The sequence below is a fragment of the Melanotaenia boesemani genome, chromosome 20 (genome assembly GCF_017639745.1).
Source record: "Melanotaenia boesemani isolate fMelBoe1 chromosome 20, fMelBoe1.pri, whole genome shotgun sequence".
NCBI classification, from domain to species: Eukaryota; Metazoa; Chordata; class Actinopteri; order Atheriniformes; family Melanotaeniidae; genus Melanotaenia; species Melanotaenia boesemani.
The window spans coordinates 16305212-16327420 of NC_055701.1; the positions used below are offsets into that span (position 1 = coordinate 16305212).

Here is a 22209-nt window from a genome sequence, read left to right on the forward strand (position 1 = left end):
GAAGCATTAATGGGGAGGAAATAAACATAAACTTCACAAGTCACCTTCTTGCTGTGAGGCAACAGTCCCAACCACCACAGCACTATGCAGGATATGGAGCTGTGTAAAATTTAAATAAAAGCAAAATGTTCTGATTTGCAAGTGTCATACTCTTGAATTTGAAGACATCTAAAAAAAAAAAAAGTTAGGACAGAAAAATATTGTAAAAGTAAATGGTAGGAAAAAGGAGTGTTGCATGCTTGTGATCTTCTAGCAATCTTGAAGCAACACATTAAAGACATAAATTTTTATCATAGAAATGATTGCATTGGCTTAGCACTACCTCCAGGAAACAATGCCTATGAAGACAATTCGCCACACAATCCACTAATGGGGGTTAAAGCTCTTTCCTGTAACATGTGAACAGAAAGGCTGTCATCATTTCAAGGCAAAAGTAAATTTAGAAAACTGGAAAACTATTCTGTGAAGTTGTGGTTCCATCTCTGATGTAACGGGGATGCATTAGTGAAAAACTGGCAACTTGTACATTTGGAAATTCACCATCAATACTGAAAGATATATGAGTTTTAGAGTAGCATAGCATCCAGATACTATCTTTTTCAGTGAAGACCTTTCATATTTGAGCCAAACCACATACTGCATCTCAAAAACAGGATGGTTTTGTAGTAAAAGAGTTGCTGGACTGGCCTGCCTGCAGTTGAGACCTTTCACAAATTGAAGACATTTGGCATGACATGGAAAAAATAACAAAGAATATCTTTATCCTTTATCAGACAAGAATGGGACTACATCCCTTTTCAAAATGTCCAACAACTGGTAACTTAAGTTCAGTTCAGAGACATGTGGTGGCTTCAGATTGGAGACATTTCTCACTATCATCATTCAATTTGATGCTTTCTTTGTTTAAGTGGGCAAAAATTCTGTCTTCTGAAATTTGAAAATCATTGCAGTTTGTTTGACAGAGCACCATAACTATTTTGGAATTAGGGTTATATATAATCTTTAGGACACTGAGCCGTTTACAGCATGATAAGCATTTTTCCTGCCTAGAAATAGCTCCTGTCAACTGCTTTACCAGCATCTTAGAGAACAATAGTGAACCACTGCAAGGAAAACATTCTGACATGGAGCTTGTCATCTAAAGCCGACTGCATGTTGCTGTTTTCCACTGGCATATATCATGAGAATTACAACTTTACTCAAAACGGAAAAGTTGTATTTTTTTTTTTTGTTTTGTTTTTTTTCAATCTTCTTGTAAATTATTTAGAATTGAAACTATCATCTCTGTTACTACTTTGTTCTCAAAGGCTTACATGAACAACTTTTTTTTTTTTTTTTTTTTTTTTTTTTTTGTAATAGGTGCTTCTAAAGGAATAAAATTGTGTAAAACTTGGAATTTATTATTTTAACACCCTCGTTGACCCAGAAGATTTTTCAGTCCCTTAGCGACACAGTACATGTTTCAGAATTGTAAACTAAAAAGGTTTTCAAGTAATCACAAAACAGGCTACAACTCTGTCTGCTACAGTTATTTATGTCCCAGTGGTGTGTAATGAGGTGTATCAGAGAAGTCTGGACGAGGAGGCAGCAAGGCTCAAGCATGTCTTCAAAAATACCTTATTCATTTCCTGTCTCCTTTCCTGTCTTTTGTTTGTTTTTTTTTTCCTGGCTATAAGCTCCATTAGGCGCTTGTGATCTGCCCACTCTCTTTCATAACTCATCACAGATTTGAGAAAACAGGGTGTAAGTCTTTATATGTTGTTTTCTCTGCTGTCTTATACAATAAAGGTTGCTAGAAGAAGAGTGAGAGAAAGTTCATAAGTAATGGAGCCAAACCAAGCCCAGGGTCTTATACTAGGAGCGATTCCAGTGTTGAGCTAATGTCTGCGGCTGTTAATGCAACTTTGATGAGGACTGTGTTACACCACAAATGCAGCCAGCCATGGAACACAAAGCCATTTCTTTGAAAATGAAAAGCACAGCCAGTACTGCTCCTATGTTCATGGCAGACAGTACACTGACTGACCACCCAGTACTGTTGTAGATACAGACTGAATAATGAGCTATTCCAGCAGATAAAACAGGATTTAGAAAGCTGCATTCTCTTATCAAAATAATTAATGTCTTGCTTTTAAATGAAGAAAATCTAAAATTTCCGTATCTGTGTCTGACAAACCAAACAGGCCATCACAAAACACCATCCAAGAGTTAGTCACCCTCTGGCAAACAGCCACAAACCAAACACAAGCTGTCTGACGTTTAGTTTCCAATCAGTGATTTGGATGTCAGAATAAATAATACACCACAAAACTGACCAATCATGGTAAAATTTACAGTAAGTGGCTAAGCTCAAAGTTGGTATTTTTATTTGTGAATGTTTATAGCTTAGAGAAAAGTAAAGTGTGTGTGTGTGTGTGTGTGTGTGTGTGTGTGTGTGTGGGAGGGGGGGGGGGGGGGGGGGGGGTTGTAACACTTAATAGGAAGGGAAAGAATACTGAAATATTGTTCAGCCTATTACAGAGTTGGCAACTGAGGTTAGGACTTCCATTGGGTGTACTGACCTAATAAATCAGCATCTTACTCATTTGATGAAATAATGCACAATCCTTATTATAGTTGGTCTATGTATCATTCATTCATTTAATATTCAATTCAAAATTGTGAATAAAAATAAATTATCAGCTTGTTTTTGATGATTCTTTTAGAAATTTAAAACAAAAAACTAAACAGGCTGTTTTTGCATTTTTGATTTGAAGTTAATATTTAAAAAAATTAAACTAGAAAAATGACTGGCTCAGTAGTGCAGTGATTCCCATTCTTTTTGAGCCAAAACCCCCAAGATAACATATGTTGCTGATCAACAGGTTTTTCAGATTCATCCATCCAGCTGTGGTAACAATCAGCCATTATGTAGATTGCAGCACCAACTGGTAAGGAATATGGACCAGAACATCAGATGGGATGACTGAGTGGTTAATTGTGTGATATATTAATGCCTTCGTAGTATACAATCTGGCAATCCTTTGAAATCATCTTGGGACCCCCCTCCCCCAGTTTGGGAAAGGCTGGAGTAGCTATATGGTTTTTCCTTGCTCTTCCCAGCTCTGATTTGGGTGGATGTTGGTCCTTCATGGAGACAGGTGGTGGGATGCACTGTGGTGAGCCTCCTGATGCAGCAGCAGCAACAACCCCAAAATCTATGCACCATTACTTGCGTTTCCATTTCATTTTGTTGCACAATAAAAGCGACATTTCTTAATTTCAACAAAGTGCAATTGCGATTTGCAGATGTTTCCACTGAATGGTGTTTAGCTCATTAGCCAGTATTCTCGTAAAATCTCGTCCCAGGAGACTCCACTTGGAGGAGGAAAGAGATTTCTAATTCTTTGTAAAAACCCTTGCATTTCACTGTTGTTTGCTATCAAGGATGGCAGGTATATATTTTTTTTCTTTAATTGTTTGTAAAAAGATTTCTGTCTCCTGCATCTACTCATACAGCACCATCTTTACTTGAAATTAACTGGTCACATGACCAGTGTGTTTCCATTATACATTTGCGATATACTTCTATATCGACACATCTGGAAAAACCACCTCATAAGAGCGTAAAAACTTTTCAGCGAAATTTGAGAGGTTTTTTGAAATGTACCTGTCTTTTTTTGCAATATTTAGGTTGTGTGCAATTCCAGGGGTATCAGAAACGCACCTGTTGATATAATGAGTGCAGCACACAGAAAAAATAAATAAATAAATAAATAAATAAATAAATAAAAAAGAAATAAAAAAGATTAAAAGAAATGCAATTAATGAAATAAAAGCAGAATGAATATGCTAAAATAAAATAGATAAAATGCAAGAAATAAAGTTAAAGACAATATTAAAGCATGATTACAGCTTACAAGAACCAGATGTAGATTTGGACTTCTAAATAAAAACTGTTGAAATGCAGCATAGAACAGGTGGGTCTTTAACCTGGATTTAAATAAACTGAGTGTTTCAGCTGATCTGAGGCTTTCTGGGAGTTTGTTCCAATCATGTGGAGCATAGAAGCTGAATGCAGCTTCTCCATGCCTGGTTCTGACTCTGGGAACTGATAAGAAACTGGAACCAGATGACCTGAGGGTTCTGGCAGATTCATACTGGGTCAAGAGGTCACTGATGTATTTTGGTCCTAAACCATTTAGAGCTTTATAGACCAGCAGCAGAACTTTAAAATCTATTCTCTGACAAACAGGCAGCCAGTGTAAAGACCTCAGAGCTGGACTGATGTGGTCCACTTTCTTGGTCTTAGTGAGGACTCGAGCAGCAGAGTTCTGAATAAGCTGCAGGTGTCTAATTGATTTTTTAGGTAGACCTGTAAAAACACTATTAGAATAATCAAGCTGACTAAAGATGAAAGCATGGACTAGTTTTTCCAGGTCCTGTTGAGACATCAGATCTTTTACTCTTGATATATTCTTAAGGTGATAATAGGCTGACTTTGTGATTCCCTTAATGTGTTTTTCAAAGTTAAGGTCTGAGTCCATCAGTACACCCAGATTTCTGGCCTGGTTGGTGGTTTTTAGGTGTATAGACTGAAGCTCTGTGGTGACCTTTAATCATTTCTCTTTCGCGCCAAAGACAATTACCTCAGTTTTGTTTTTGTTTAACTGAAGACAGTTCAGACACATCCAGTCATTAATCTCCTCAATGCATTTACCAAGAGCCTGTATGGGGCCTCGGTCTCCTGGTGACATTGTAATATATATCTGTGTATCATCTGCGTAGCTATGGTAACTAATTTTGTTTTTCCTCATGACCTGTGCCAGTGGGAGCATGTAGATGTTAAACAGAAGAAGCCCCAGGATGGAACCTTGGGGAACTCCAGATGTAATTTTTGTCTGCTCAGATGTAAAATTACCTATTGACACAAAGTACTTTCTATTCTCTAAATAAGATTTAAACCAGTGTGGCGCAGTGCCAGAGAGGCCCACCCTGTTCTCCAGTATATTAAGCAATATATTGTGGTTAACTGTATCAAATGCAGCACTGAGGTCCAGTAAGACTAAGACTGACATTTTTCCATCATCTGTATTCAAACATATGTCATAAATTACTTTGGTCAGAGCATCTCAGTGCTGTGGTGCTGTCTAAATCCTGACTGGAAGACATCGTAGCAGTTGTTTTGTGTTAAAAAGTCGTTTTGCTGATGAAAAACGTCATTTTCAATTATCTTACTTAGAAAAGGAAGATTTGAGATCAGCCTGTAGTTGCTCATTTGTGTCTTGTCTAGATTGTCCCTTTTTAGCAGGGGTTTGATTACAGCTGTTTTTAAAAGTTCTGGGAAGATGCCAGAAATTAAGGACAAGTTCACAATCTGTAACAGATCTGGCTCCAGAGTCTTTGAGACCTTTTTGAAGAAACCTGTGGGCAGGATGTCCAAGCAGCAAGAGGAGAAGTTCAGCTGACATAAGATGTCGCCCAGATCTTTGCTGTTAATGGGATTAAACTGTGTCATGGTGCTTAAACTGGTTTTCAATGGACACAGTATGTCTGTTGAACCTGCTGTTGATAAACCAACTACTTGTCTGATATTTTGGATTTTTTCCATGAAAAATTTGGCAAACTCATTGCAGGCCTTGGTGGAATAAAATTCAGGTGCTATTGACACAGGAGGGTTTGTTAACCTGTCAACAATTATGATAGTTTTTGCTAATAATGTCAGAGAAATAGGACTTTCTTGCATTCTTCAGTTGTAGATTATAAGAGTGAAGTTTCTCTTTATACATGTCATAATGAACCTGTAGATTTGTTTTTCTCGATTTGCGCTCGGCTTTCCAACACTCTCTTTTTCCATGCTTTACCAGTGTGGAATTTCTCCATGTAGACGTTTTCTTTCCAGAGACAACTTTCACCTTAATAGGAGCAATGACATCCATAATATTTAACATTTTAGCATTAAAACTAGCGACAAGCTCATTAGCTGAACTGCTTGACAGGGCAGGTGTTGAAGAGAAGACCTGGTTAAACATCCCAGTCGTGTTTTTAGTTATGCAGCGTTTTGTGATCATCTCTGTTGAGACATTTGTGTGAACAGAAACTGTACACTCAAAGAAAACACAGTAATGTTTAGACAGGCCCACATCATACACAGTAACCTTGGAAACATCCAAACCCTTCGAAATCACCAAGTCTAGAGTGTGTCCTTTAATGTGTGTGGGCTCTGTTATATGCTGAGTCAGCCCAAAGTTCTCCAGACTGTTACTCAGATCTTTAGTTGCTTTGTCCTGAGGATTGTCTACATGGATGTTAAAATCGCCAACAATAATTACACAGTGAAAATCCAAACAGATTGTAGCCACCAGTTCACAAAACTCTTCATAAAATTCTGTGCAGTGCCCTGGTGGTCTATAGAAATTTAGATATATTATTTTATAATAAGCTTTCAACTGAAGAGCCACATATTCAAAAGAAGTAAAACTTCCAAGAGATAACTGCTTACACTGAAATGATTCATTAAATAAACCTGCAACCCCCCCTCCTCTCCTATTTCAGTCTGACCTCACTGATAAAACTAAAGTTGGGAGGGGTTGACTCTATCAGAGCGACTGCTTTGTTATCTTGGTTTAACCAAGTTTCTGTTGAAAACATAAAATCAAGGTTGGGCTCAGTTATAAAATCATTAATTAAAAATGTTTTCCCTGCTAATGACCTAACATTTAATAAAGCTAACTTAATGGGTTTGGAATTGTTTACCCTATGTTTGGGGGCATGCTGTGGCTCACAGGGTATGTTAACTCTACTTAGAAACCTTTTAGAAAGCAGCTCTCTGTGTTCTGACCGAGCTACTTTTCTCCTTCTGTTGCCAAACAGTACAGATATTTTTGAACCTTCTAATAAACAGGGGTCCAGCTGGACCTGGGAAAAATCACAACTGCTGTTATCTAGACAGTCTGGACCTTCCACACATCATACATTCGAAACATGAAGCTGGCATGGTGGTACAGGAGGGGCTGGGTGCCCCCCCTTTGGCCACCCCGGTGGGGGGTTTTTGGGGGACAGAAACATAATGTGGCATGGGGTTAGTTTGGTCACAATAGTGACCAGCTCTTTCATCTGGGAGGTGAAGTCCAGCGGAGGATGGGGAGGGTGACTTGGATGGAGTATGATGAGATGAAGGGGGTGGGTCCTCGTTAAGAGCTTTGGGGCTTTCTTCGGGAGGGGGTTGAGGTGGTTTTTTCTTAAGGTTTCCTCTAGGCTCTGTATTATCACGTTGTTTTGGGCTCTCTTGTCTGTTGTCCTTGTCCAAGGGAACAGAGTGTCTGTTCAGAAAATAAAACAGGTTGGAGGCAAACAGCTTCACTCCTGACCTGTTCAGGTAGAATCCATCCATCTTAAAAAGAATGCCTGCGGTCCCAGGCTACAAGACAAATACTCTACCCACTGAGCCACGCTGCTAACCCCCAAATTGAACTTTCCCAACACTGGTAGATAGTTGGCGAGTGGGCAAACAGATATTCCAAGACAGAGATGGTGATTCAGGTCCACAGGTCAGCATATTGTAGGGCCTGTTTCAGAAAGCGTATTATGTTAAAACTCCAAGTATGTCAACCGTTTTTAGAACTCTGTTTCATTTCCTGATCAATTTCTCATCATTTTACTGTCACTCAGATTCTCCAGCCTTACATATCCAACATGACACAATGTTAATGAGATGATGTCACAGCAGCTTGAACTGCGATGTGTTTCTGTAAATGTGACCTTTCTTTATATTATTTGCAACACAGAACATTTTAGAAAGACAAAACGGTGTGTAGAGCCATGTAATCACACATCTGAAATCTACTGTGAGTTTAACATTAAAAACCAGACCTCCTAGCAGATGGCCATCTCTTCACCATTTTCTTCTTCCTCGTGGGATGAAGGATGTCAGTCTGTTTCAGTATATTTTAAACTACTATATGTGGCAAAATCTCAGTATTGAGTACTTACAACAGCAGGGTTTTCTTCAAATGTAGCGGTTAACCTGTATGTATGTGTGTATCTCTCTCTGGCGAGAGAACATATACTGTATGTGTTTGTAGGAAGTTTAAATTAGTAAATATTAAAATAGCCACTGAACATTTACATTGTGTGTTAGCCAGTGTGAAATAGAAATAAAGGACAGGCAGTTTTCCACCCACTGGGATTGAAGATTTTGTTCTATCCAACTTCCATGATGTCTTGCACAGCAGTTTTCCATGCCATTTCTGCAGCAGAAAGGGAATGTTTTTTTTTTGTTTGTGTTGTTTTTTGTTTTTGTTTTGTTGTTTTTTTTTTTTTTTTGAAATACCTCTTTGTATTTCTATGTTTGAATAAAAACTTCTCTCTCCCATGGAGATGAAATAACTAACATGCTTTTTGTCAACAGTTGCCATGGGAAATGGGTATCTGGCCTCCACTGATGATGGCTTGTTATTGTGGTTCCTTAACTCTGGGTACAGATTTATTGAATCAACCCAAAGCAGCTGCTCTGGAACCAGAAACTCAGAGTTGCTCAGATCAGTGTAAGATAACAGAAATAGTTTTCGTTAAGACTCAGTTAGTTGAACCTGTTCTCTATAAGACAGTGGGCACTGGCGTGGCTCAATGAGCAGAGATCTGGAGAGTATCATATTGTCAGCATCATGACAACCAGGAGAAGGGCTTCACTAGGATTCATACAGGATTTACAAACACAAACTGGGCCAGAATAAACAAGATACCAGTAAAAGGCCAGATACCACAGCTGAGAGCTCCACAATCTGGCACCAGTGAGGGAAAGATTGTAGATAAATTGCAGGGCTGATAAACTGATAAAATTCAGTTGTGCTTGCAGAGCCTGCCAGAGCAGAGACAGTATCACCTACCCAGGAGAAAGACAGCACATGGGAGGGGGGCAGACAGGGCAGACGTGGAGTCCAGAGACTCATGACATGAAAACTATTTTCTTTATTTATTAGCTAATTTTGCATTGAGCAGTGTTATTTAACATGAGTCATATCATCTATAACTTTGTAAATCCTGGTTATTTCTCTTTTAACTGGTGCTACATTTGTAGGGAAAATGCATTTGTGGGATTAGCAGCAGAGTTATGCAATGTGTTTGCCTTGGTTGTGGTGCATGAAAAGCTCAGTGACAATGACATGCAAATCGAGGTTCTGGAAGTTCATATCAGCTTTGCATTAAGACACATTTTTTTCCTTTTATTTATGTGTGTGTTTGTGTGTTTATATATATATATATATATATATATATATACATACTGTATGTTACATATATATATATATATATATATATATATATATACTGTATGTTACTCTATTAAGGGACAAACAACGAACAGTAAGGCTTAACACATGGTCAAAATTAATCTTCTCCACCACTATGAAAGTGGATTGAATGCCACAGGATTTTACACTTTATTTAACCATGCAAAGCCTTAAATGTGGGCACATTTGAGTACACCCCCCAACCTCAACTTGTTGGGTCTGCTTGGGCGTGCTGTTCATGCCAGAGTTTAACCAAATATGCATTTCCCATGAGCCTTTGCGTTAGCATCTGGCCTGAATGCTACATTACAATAAACCCTGTGTGCTCTCTCTCCCCACAACTGAATGTTAAATTGCTCTTCAATGCTGAAACTAAACAGTCCCTCCTAGCTTTGCAGTGTTACATTTGTTGTGGAAAGGTGACCAAAAAAAAAAAAAAAAATCTTTTAGTGGAACTCACTGTGCTTATGGACTTGACTTCTGATTAAAGGGGCTTATGAAATACGATCTGCATTTAAGGCTTGGGCTCTGAGAAGTACACAGGTGTTACTCCAGGGAACAATTTTCTAATCGAAAGCTGATTAACAATTTTAAGTTAGCCCTTAAGAAGGTTTGTATATTCATATAAAATAAATAGTTACAAAACTTGCCATTGTAGAAATATGTCATGGCTATGTCATGTTTACCTGCCCTGCCAACATTTGCTTCCTTATATCCATGAGACTGCTTCCAGCTTTTGGACTTCCTCAGCCTTGGATCAGCATTAAAATAACATTTGTTACCACTTGAGTAGAGTTTGCATTTGGAATTCACACCACACCTTTCCCATTGGTATGTAAAAAGAAGAAAATAACTGGTTTTGCAGACTGACATGACGCTTGTAAATTTGTCAGGCACTGATCCACAAACAATTATGAGCATAGTTTTTCTTGTTTAAGAGTATACCACCTTTATTTCATACTCAAACATTGTACTCTTTTCTTTTAATACTCACTCACTTGGGCCTCAAGAAGTCTAGTTGTGTTTACGTTAGTTCAGCTTGACTTAAAACCTTTGTTTTTTTTTCCTCAAATGCATTGCTGCACATAAGAAATGTAAGCTTCCTGTACTTGAGCGTTTATTTTACTTTATAGTACTAAAGAGGGTTCAGCAGATCACTAGAGAAGCCTTATGTCACAGAAGAAATACTGTGTTATAACCCTGCAATGAAATTGGCATTCGATATCAGCTGTACTAAGATATATAAAAGTTAATATACAGATTTCCTTGTTGCATGTTTTCAATATTAACTCAATATCAAACATGTACTGTATAAATACACATTCATACTACATCTATTCCATATTCAACTTATGTCCATATTTCATGCATTTATTTGCGATTCTTTTAAATATTGTGTACTAAAACCATGATTATGTAACTTGCAGTTCACTTGTTCTTAGGCTTATTAAAAATAACTACTTGAAAAAGACAGATTAATTATTGGTGTAAATTTCAGCTAATTTTGACCCCTTTGTATACAATATGAAATCTGCATACTGCACATCCTCATGACTCTAAATAGCCATCTGTAAAACGATGAAGGGCGCCCTCTTCTGGACAAACTTCACGATGCTCCACATCTTGAAAATTTGGAATATAAAACACACCCTGATACATAAGAACAGGTATAATAATAAACACATGTGATCATAGTAATAAATTCCGCTCAACCAGGAGGACTCAAATTAAGCATTCTGATTTCTTTAACTTATATAAGAGTTCAGAGATACTGTCTAGGAAAAAAACACATTCAAAATTATTATAATTTATTCATATCTTTCCATATAACAAATTTAATTTATCAAAGTAAGACTAATTACTATACTGACTAATCCATAATATTACATACTAGATCATAAACGTAACTATTGATTAACTTGATACTTTTTGATTTGTTATGGCTATACATATTACTAATAGCTTAAACAATATTTTAATAAAGATCCATTCTTTCTAATAGTTTTTTTTATTTGTTGCTAATTTAATCAAATAAAAACCCAATAAATGTAAATCACCTGTAATTCGCCACATACATGTGTCATAAATTCTGTCTAGCATGGAGGATATAGAACTTGTCACAAAGCGTCTCCTTGGCAAACCCGTCAGTATCCAAGTGGGCATGTGATAACACAGATCAATATTGATCTAGCTCTTTCTTGAGAGAATGCCTGTCAGTCATTCATCACAACTCATCTTATGCTTCTAATCCGATCCATTCACGTTCTCTGACAGTTTTGCTCATGTCAGTCATATTGTCTTTTTCTGTCAGCATGTCCATCCAAATGTCTGTGCCCGTGCTCGTCTCACTCTCATTGCAATGCATCCTCTGCAATCCTGTTGAGTGGCTTCCGCTTTCATTTTGGCCTGCAGCTGAGACCCAATAGTGTTTGCCAGTGGGTGAATCAGACAGCTGGAGCGAAACATGTCAGTCTCCATGGTGACAGGCTGCATGTCCTGCATGCTGATTTCCAGTCGTTGAGGGTGGTTATATGACTGTGGGAGAGCAGTCCTCTGATTTGTACATTTGGTGTCACAGCATATTTGCAATATTAAAGATTGTTTTTTGTTTGTTTTTTAGCACTGTGATCTTATTTAGTCTTCACAGATTTGTTAACCATTAGAGCAAAAATGTACCAGGAAACATCTAGTCATTCAAAAGGGAATGTTATGTAAGGCTGGGTATGTCCAAATTATTGTCTGGTACTATACATAATTTGAAAACAGAATTAATTAAGTCATTTTGTATTTGGGCTAACATTATATAACTCTTCTTGCTTTTTAATGTAGTTTTGCCAGTTTGTCGGCAAAAAATGTGAAACAATTCTCTCTATATACACATTTTTTTAGACATGAATACAACTTAAAAAGTTTTTTTCTTCTTTTTATCTATGAGACATCTTTAAGAATAAGAAGAATAGTAGTCGATAAAGAATAAGGATTGTATTTGATAAAATATTATTTGAATTGTGGTGACAGATTCAGAAGACGTTAACCTTTATAAACTTCAACTCTGTTCCTTATTTTTTAAATTTTTTTAGTTTTTTAGTTTTTTTGTTTTTTGTTTTTTATTGTTCCTTTTACCTTAAGGGCAAGCTATGAAATCAATAATAAAACAAAATAAAGCATAACAGACTCTCATGCTTAGCTTTTTTTAATATTATGATTTTTGGTGGAGTTTGTTCCACAGCCTTATCCTTACAGCATATATATATATATATATATATATATATATGTGTGTGTGTGTGTGTGTGTGTGTGTGTGTGTGTGTGTGTGTGTGTGTGTGTGTGTGTGTGTGTGTGTGTTTAAGATAAAGCATCCTTTCCTCAAATAATATTCTAAAATCTCTAAAATAAAATTCTTAAGTACATGGATCTCATTCATATATGCTGGCATTCTTCATCTAATCCCAAATAAAGCAGATCTTCCTTTTGTATGAATATCTCAATATTCTCTATTGTTGTTATTAACTCACGTAAACTGAGAAATCTATCCACCCTCCCTTCCATACAGTTTTCACAATCTCCGGCTTTGATAAGGTACTTGGGTTATGACTTGTTGACATGCATTGTTACGAACATTTAGGTAATTCAAATGTTTATGAACACTCTTACTCTTAAAATCTTCTCTTAACAATCAACTCTGCGAGGCAGCTGCTTTGTGTAATATGCATGTGTGTAGATATGATTTTCTCTAACACCTATTCCAATTCAGGGTTACAGGGAAGCTGGAGTCTATCTATCCCAGCAATTAGCAGGCAAGAGGCAGGAACAGTCCGCCAATCCATTGCAGGTTTTTTTTTTGTTGTTGTTGTTGTTGGTTTATATATATATATATATATGAAATGAAATGATATAGGAAAACATACCTGAACTACATCTACAGATAGCAGCATGATGGTTCTGTAGTTATTTTTTACCTGGATTACAAATTGCATTTTAACTTGTGTAAATGCTGCATGAACCTTCTCCAATTTAAACTCCTTTATAACAAAGAAATTAGTATTAAAAGCTATTAACAGTACTAAGCTTAATGTGTTTAAAAGATTTGGCTATGCAGGTGGGCACGACTGCATTCATCATGTTCCAAGGCTCCACTTCTTCATAAATCCTCCTCTCTTTCTCTGATGGTTTTTATGTGAGAAGACAGGCAGATAGATATTTTGTCTATTTTTTCACCTAACAGAGTGGAAAGAGAGAGAGAGAAAGAGACAGAGTCTAAGTCGTTCTCTCATTGGTGCTCCTAAATCAAAATAGAACTCCTCTGCCTTTTTGGATGATGAGTGATGTTGAGTTTCTATGGAGTAACAGTAATGAAGCATATTTACTGAGACTGCTGGAGCAACATAGCCGTCGGGATTGCATTAAAACTCTGCTCTCTGTCACATTTGGCTTCTATTTACCATCCAAAGTGAGTGGACAAAGAAAGTAAATCTTACTGTGGAAAATAACTGAAAAGCATTTTGTTAAGACTAATTCTTAGAGATAGTCAAATTAAATATATTTATATTTTTTAACCTTTATTTAACCATTGACATTAAAAAGTTCTTTTTCATCATGTTCTTTCATCATATTATCTATCATCTCTATCATCTTTATCATCTTTATCATCACAGATGTTGCTGTGGGTGCACATTATTGTGGCAATTTTTTTTTTAACTCAGATCAGTTTTTGCCTGTCAGCTTTTGTTTGATTACTATTATCTTACTATTAAATAAGGTGATAAACTGTTCTTCACTGTGCTTTTCTCAGTGGGTGATAAAAACTATACTGAAAAGCATCTGTGCTGAACAGAATCCTGTTTTTAGGTTTATTTGTGTGTTAACAAGACAGGTAGAAAGAAGAGAACAAACTAGATCAAGGTTCAGAGATGATTACCACAAAAAAGGGCTATCAAACTCCATTATAGCCCACTATTGCAAGCCAGCAGCCTAAAGCTTTTTGTCACCAGCTTTCCATTTTATGCTCTATCCCAAGGTCATCACTCAGTGTTATTTGGTAAAGTCTGTTAGTGATGACAGCTACCGATCAAATGACTATGTGGACGAGAGAATACATTCATGTGTTTACTATCAGAAATGTGTATCGTCCTTGTGTCACATGCAAACGCAGGATAACTCATGTTATGCCCTGATACTTATTCCATAAGTGCGTCCAAATTAATCAGTTTAATGTGTGCTGTGAAATGGAAATGGACATGTCAAACTCACATGATCAAACAATTCTATTTTTTTTTTAAAGTGACTCCAAGCAGAGAAACTGTGAATAAAAGCCCATTATTGAGTTCATTAACAACATAATCTGAGTCAGAAGAAACATATTAACATTAACCTGCCACACACCCTAGTGGTGATGTGTTTAATGCATCTAATGAGGCATAAATGTTTAGGAACTCTATATCATCTTAATAGAGTAGTTTCAGAGTTTGTTGTCACTATGTATCCATTTATGAAGCTAGTTCAAGTTGATGGGTATGAGATAGAAACTTAATTATACAGTTTTATAGTACAGGTTCCCTTCTATCACGTCAGCACGAGTTTTCATTTTTAAATTAAATTCCTTAAATTTCAGTTCGGATTTTCTTCACCATGCAATATACACACACTTCTCTTCTTGAAGTGTCTTCTAACGAAAAAGTTTATTATGAGATTTTAAAATGAAATATAACTAAATATAAAATTTAAATAATATTATTCAGCCTGGCAGAGGGCAAAGAGTTTACACACAGTTCAGTACACAGGTTGTATTGGTCTGTAGTGAGTACTTGGTTTTGAGATAGAACTATTTCTGTGCTACTTTTAATACACATGACAATACAGCTATTTGTGAATTTTAGACACACACAGTATATCCCTATATGTCTTTGAAGTGACGGTTTGAAAAGATGTGCCTAAGCAGCTTGGCATGTATTTGCATCTCATCACTAAACTGTCAGTCCCAACCGGACAGCACTCCAGCTGAAATGCTACATCCTGTAAGACCCCAGAGAAACAGAGGGGTGGCAAGAAAATCTCTCCTTTCATTGTCCTCCTTTATTTCCTTTCCTTCTCTGATATTCTCATTCCTTTTCTTCCCAAACTGATTAATATTATCCTGGGTTAGAATTAATGACATTATCTGTTACTCCAGGGACAAAGTTTTCTCATCTTGCAAAGACATTATAAAAGAACTCTGAGTTGCCATGGATTTCTCACAAGAGCATCACCTAAAAGTCTAATAATTACCATGCATTAACATATATTAGTCCCTGTCAAGGTCAATGGCTGTCCAGATCAACTAAGACTAGGAAATGTGAGACCCTTGAAGAAAAATTCATAGTAAAATTTTCTTTGAATTCTTGCTCTTTTCAAGGGATCATCTAAAGCTGCCTTTTCACTCACACATAGGCTGTTGTTAGGCCTTGGGGTATTTATTCGTTTTTTTCTAAATTAAACTAGGTTGCTTTGATTGGATTTGGAGGGAATTATGCACAATGCTGTGGAAGCGAAGAGATGGATTTTCAAAGGTATTGAAAGGTAGACTTTACTTCCACAGTTATTTTGCTGAAGGGAGTCAGAGCAGCTCCCTGGCAAACCAGGCTGATGCTGATCTGTCCACATATCAGACCAACCTGCCTTTTTAGTATGTGAGATAGCCCAGATATTGGACAGCGTATTGAATCATACATAATATCATGTCAAGTATTTGATTTTTCTTTCCCTTGGAGATACAGGAATATACAACCTCAAACTTCTGAAGGCATAAAAACAAGCCACCTTGGATGTTTCTGTTGAGGTCATTAAAGGATCTGCTTATAAAAATAATAACTTTATCATGGGGTTTTTTCACTACACCCATTAAGACCCAAGGTTCCCTATAAACGAGCACAGAAATACACATACACTAATTAGCCATAACATAATGACTACCTGTTTTTTAGCTCATATGTCCTGTCAGGCCACCTAAACACCCAGACCTGTCAGGACATGAACTGCTCAGAGTGAGTTATGTAGTTTATAAAAATGCTTATGTTAGTGGAAAGTCCATGTAAAAGCCGAGCATTTAGAAAGCAGATTTCCCAAGCAGAACATGGCACTGCATCAAGATGGGTAGTGATACTCACTCTACCAGTCAGCAGTTTTACATTTTTTGCTGGCTGGTGTATGTTTCATCAGATCATAATGGTTGTAGGGTATATTTAGATGAGCGGGATTAATGTAACATAATAGGCATAGCTTATGTTTTCATTAAACTGGAATAGGCTCCAGCCCCCCTGTGAACCTGCATTGCACTAAGCTGGTATAGACGATGGGTGGATGGATGTTTTCATCAGTGTACAAAAATCAATCATTGTATTTTCATTACTTCAGAATTATATCAATCATGTCTTGATTGTAGCCAAGAACAGAAAAGCTAACCAGTGGTTGAAGAAGGTGATATTTTTTTCTTTCTACATGCTTGGAAGGTTATGATAAGGCAAGATGTTTTCAGTTAGTTGCAATATGTATTGTCACTAGTAGATGGTGCTACAGATCCCTTTGTTGACGAGTAGATCTTGGACTTACAGGATCAATGTTAAAACTAAACCCATAGGGGCAGTTTTCCTTATAAACCTGAATGAATGTTATAAAATGTTACAACATTTTTTCTGTTAGGAAGCATTTAAAAGAATGCTGGGAACCATGGTTTTAGTCCAGAATATTTCAGTCCAAAATATTTAATATATTATCATTTATTTAAATCCAAAATATGAACATTTCAGCAAGGTCCTCCTGTTTGTTCAGCAGAACAAGTTATTACCACTGACAAGGGGATGGAACAGCGCAGAAGTGCACAGAAAGGTAAATCCAGGTGATTTCTAAACAACCAGGGCCTGTGTCAAAATGACAGATGGCACCATTTGAGCTTAGCATCAATTTCACCTCATGGCTTAGCAGCTACTGGCGAAATACCAGAAGGTTGGTTCCACAAAGAGCAATAGCAGGCCAAATAAAACACTTCATTGTATTATTAACCACTGAGTACAAAATTTAAAAGCTTAAAAAGCCAAGCTTTCCACACTTCACTTGACTCTTTATCACGTTATAATGACATGTTCATCTATAGTCAGAGAAAATCAATTTGCATTAATACAGAAACTTTAATAGTATAATATGTCTTTACAAAAGGAGCATTGTGTATGTGGTTTACATGTCTAAATATTTCTACATCAACCATTTATTAAAAATAACAGGCTTTAAAAGTCCTTCTTTAAACAATGCAAAAGTACACCCAGAACACATGGGCTGAATTTCTTTTTACGTGATACAATAGATACAGTAAGGTCCTGCATCTGTTTCCTTTTCTTTCTAGTGTATGGACATTTGAACATATATGGTGTTTACAAGACAGGGTTATAACGTTATAGCCTACTTGTAATTATTTTGTAAGTCACAAGAGAAACATTTATTGCAAAAGAAACTATAGTCTATTTCGCTCCAACTTCAATTATGGTGTGAGTAAAGATTTGACATATAAAACAACTTCCTGATTTTGAACTTGTATTATATATAAATTAATTTTATCCACTTTATCTTTATAGTTCAACTGGCACCTGGTACACAGCAAAGCACAGACATCACAGATTAAAGCCTGCCAGCCATTTAATTTGGGTGGCTACACTGGGCTGTATAGTTTGTTTCACTGGAAAAACATGAGTTGCATCTTTGGCTGTAAGATCATCCTTGGGTCACATTTAGCACAAGATCTGTATTACACGCAGAGAAAGTGACCTCCAGCTTCCAAAAGTAGAGTTTCACTTCACTCACTTCTTACCTGTTGTATGATGACTAACTGCAGCAGCTAGTACACACACACTTTCACAAACCCGTTCTCAACTTGTCACATGGGCCAAAACACAGCACATTTTAAATGCAAAGTCTACCCATAAAGTGTTATTTTTAGAAATTTTGGGTATACGTTACAGTGACACATAGAGAGGAGTGCTAAAATAAAGAGAAAAGGGACGTGAAAAATTGTCATCTCAAGGCTAAACTTGATCAAAAGCCAAATATTTGAGAATTGAGTGACTATCCTCATCCTTCCATCCAACCTCCTTATCAACTTGTTTATAAGCCAACACTGTGGAATGTCATTTTACATCAATGGCTACCATTAAAGCAGCTGGTGTGTCACCTACCACTGCTGAAGGTAATGTGCAGTTGTGGAGAAGTTCATTGTATGTCAGAAAGGAAGAGTAAAGGTGTACTTGTGCGTTGAAATCTGACCAAATGTCAGTTCATTTACACCATCTTAAAGAGAGAAAAAACAATAATCCAGCTGAAATCATCCCAAATCAAAGCTGTCAAAGTTAGACTAACACATTTGAATATTGCAGTTGGCAATCTCATTACTCATGCATGTTTATGTTTAACAGGACTAAATTAGGCCTAAAAGCTCTGCCCATGCTCCATAGTCATCCTGAGCTTTTACCAGGAAATACCAGAAACACATAGTACAAGAAAGAAAAAGAAACTAACAATAACTAGTTTGCATGTCATTTGTAAAAGAAAAATACAGCATCCAACAGAGATGTAATGTACAGAGCTTTGTTAACTGCAGGCTTTTGTTTAATTTACAGTGGTCCTCATTTGAGAAAGTAACAAGTAATAGATTACTTAAATTGCAAAACTAAAACGCAACATTACTGGTTACCACAAAAAAAGAAATCAGATTACTTTAACATGATGCATCAAACACTATCTATAGTGTATCAGGTTAGCCTGAAAAGCCTGATATTACTACCCATTAAGGACATACCACCTGACAAACCTAGACCATTAAACTAAAACCCCTTGCTGTGTAATGGAGTAAGGAATGTAATCTAATCAAATGATCCAGCTGGGTTATAAGTGTAACTCAAGCTAAGGTGCAGGGAGTGTGACAAGTTTGGAATAAGAATGCATTTTAACAAGGACAGTATTGTGAATAACAGTTCTCCATAAGTTGCAACCCTTCAGCTAATCAGCTAATCTAATAACATTACTATAAGCTTCACTGTGTTTCTTATGTGGACTTCACTCTTTCATTTAACAACAGGGAACTGAATGATTTCACTATTTTTGCTCATTCCCAACATGTGAAAATCAGCCCCATGTGTCCTATGCCATCTGGGAGGCCCTTTCATGACAAGCTGCTACAGCTTGATACGCTTGATGCCTTTATTTTTGCATATCCAGACTATAGCTATAGACCTTATATGTTGCAGTCTTACTTGTTGCCAAACATAAAGTGCTACATCTTTAGAGTAGCAACAAAAGAAGTCGCATTAAGGAAGCACTTTTGTAGTCTCCCTCAGTGCTCTTTGCCACATGTGAGTGTCTCTACAGTGACAAGTAACAGATGTGTACACAGACAGAGGTTGCCCTAAATAAAGGCAATAATAGCAGCTAGGCTTCACACAAGCTGTGTGGCTGCTCTAGAGCATATTTAATATCCACACTGATAAAGAATGAGGGGCAAAATTCAACATGACTGCATTATCTGTGGCAGCTCCAACATGCTCTAACTCATACAGGCTGGGAAAACATTGAGTTCCAGGTTTAACATGTCTTAACGAGTAACTAACTGGTGTATAAAATCTGACATCCTTCCAGCACTTATTAGTTTGCATCTGTCGCAAAGTTCACTCAGGTTCTGGTTTATATTATATTACTTACTCACACACACTCACAAGCATTTTCTGTTTTTCCATATTTGTCCGTACAAATCTGTAATATCGGAAAGTTTCATCTTCTGTAGCTAAAGATGTTACTTCACAGTTATAACCGAGGTCCTTAACAAGCTGGATTTACAGAGAAAAAAGTTATGAAAATATTATGAAGAGGTAAAGAAGTCTACACGGGTTTAGATAAGTTGTGCTTCTAATTCTATTTTGTATACATCTGTAGATATCTCACCATAAGTAAACAGACAATACAATACGTTCAAATTTTCTAACAATCCTTGTTAGCTATTACTGTGGGGATGATTGTAAAATAATCACCTTTTGTGACATGGTTGAAACATAGGCAGCATCCTGCTCTCTTTTTTTCTGTCAGTAAGCTGGCTAAAAAATACTTCAATAATCACTGCCTATACTATGATTCAGCTATATAAACAGGTCCAATATCCTGGGCTTCTGCTCTGTCTAACATGAGAATAACACCAGTACTTTCTAAATATTTGAACATTCACTTTCTGTGTTCAGCCACATAATGATGCAGCTCTGCCCTAAATTACTTTGCAACTAACTGGTGAATGTTTAAAATGACCTGACTGAACTACAATCTTGAGCTTCTTCTGCCCTCCATTCTCCTATCTGTGTTACAATAGAAGATGTTGTCTGGAAAGAAACATGGAAACAAACTTAAACTAAAAAATTGTTGTCTCAGATTACTGGGTGAAAGAGCAGGCTTGTTTTCTCTGTCTAACTAAAAGGCTGCTGTAGAGAGAAGCTTCTAGTCAAACTTCCGCTGTCACATTCAACTGTACTTGTAGATGACAAATGCAACCAAATCCCCATGTTTCCTTTTTTATGAAAAAAAATGTGGTAGTCTATATGTCATTGTCAAGTATCAGAACTTAGCCTCAGGGACCCTAGCTGATCCAAAAACCAAGTGTGAAACAGAAAGAGAGAGAGAAGGGTGAGACAAAGAGAGAAGGTGTGTGTAGGTCCACAGAGCTGCATTCAGGTTTCCAGATGTCCAAAATAAAGTAGGATGTGTGAGTGTGAAGTTTGTCTTTATTAGCTTCTATCAGAAAGTGCAGGCGTAGACAACGCCCACAACCACAATGTTTCCAATAGTGGCTATGATGGCAATCCAAAGCCAGATGGCGTCACTTGACATGGACTGCTGCTCGTCTTGCTGGCCATGTACGGAGGCTGCTGAGGCAGCAGCGTTGACACTGGCAGAGGAGTTGAAGAGCGAGTGCTCGCCACTGTAGTCATCATTGGGCGAGGAGTCCATGAAGGCTCCCGTCATAACTGGGATCTAGATGGAAAGGATGGAAGTGGAAGAGAAATGTTAAAATGCTTTCAGATTTTGAATTTGGAGGAGAGAAAATTTAATATATCTGCTTGTGCGTTTCTAAATATCAACTTGGAAACGCTTTTTTCCCCTCTTCCTCTTGGGATATTAAAGTTTTAAGTGGACTTTAGTTTCTTGTTTAGTCTTTTAAAACCTGAGATACCCCAATTTGGGGATTTTGAGAATATGTAGTGCCAAACCGTGCCTAAATGTCAATTTTGGAGACCTTACCTGAACTGTTTGTACTAAAACTTCCCAAATTTTGTCCTGCTTTATTTTAGCATAGTTGGCCTTTGCAGAGATAATAGATACTCGTTATCTCCCAAAAGATACTCATTTACATCCTGAAAGCTTTCTGTTTTTATTTAGGCAAGCCTGAAACCTTTTCCATTTGTGCTATGTGCCATCATAATTTATTCATCGCCAGTAACCTATTTTTAATTTACTAATAATTATCTTCACACGCCAAAAGTCTTCAAGTAAACCTTGTGGTTGCAGAGATATATTGATTGAAGTATAGGTATGTAGTTTTTAAGCAGAGGCCTAAAACATAGGCACAGGGCTCAAAGGGTTAAGTACTTTTTGGACCAAAATCATATCACTTTCATGGATGGCAGCATTGGTCATTAGCCAATTCAGCACAGATTACTGTGGAAGCTACTTAATTTATTTGTAAATACCAAATGTTTCTTAAAAGATTTGGATGCTTTCACAATGCCGTCTTGATATTTGAAATTTTGTGAATTACCTCATCAACTCTCTTGAATGCATTATCATGACATTTTTGCACATACCCTTTAAGCTCCCCTCAGGGTAAAGACTTCTGGTGATCATTTACATAAACACATAAAACTAAAAATGGACACAAAAACTTG

The 22209-nt window shown here is 36.9% G+C and overlaps 1 protein-coding gene across 2 annotated transcripts in view; it reads right to left on the reverse strand.

The window, feature by feature from the left end:
- Positions 1-4427: 4427 nt before the first annotated feature.
- Positions 4428-22209, reverse strand: part of LOC121631794 (uncharacterized protein C14orf132) — a 50589-nt gene continuing 32807 nt past the window's right edge. Inside the window, exons 2-3 of one of the 2 annotated variants that reach the window (XR_006008797.1) lie at positions 17890-21298; positions 4428-4438 (exon numbers count right to left, since the gene is read on the reverse strand). Coding sequence is in view for 1 of the 2 variants with exons in the window: in XM_041972864.1 (XP_041828798.1) it covers positions 21062-21298 (237 nt within the window). In the remaining variant the exon portion in view is untranslated. Of the gene's footprint in view, positions 4439-17003; positions 21299-22209 lie in introns of those variants that run through there. The other variant, XM_041972864.1, reaches the window with a different exon arrangement.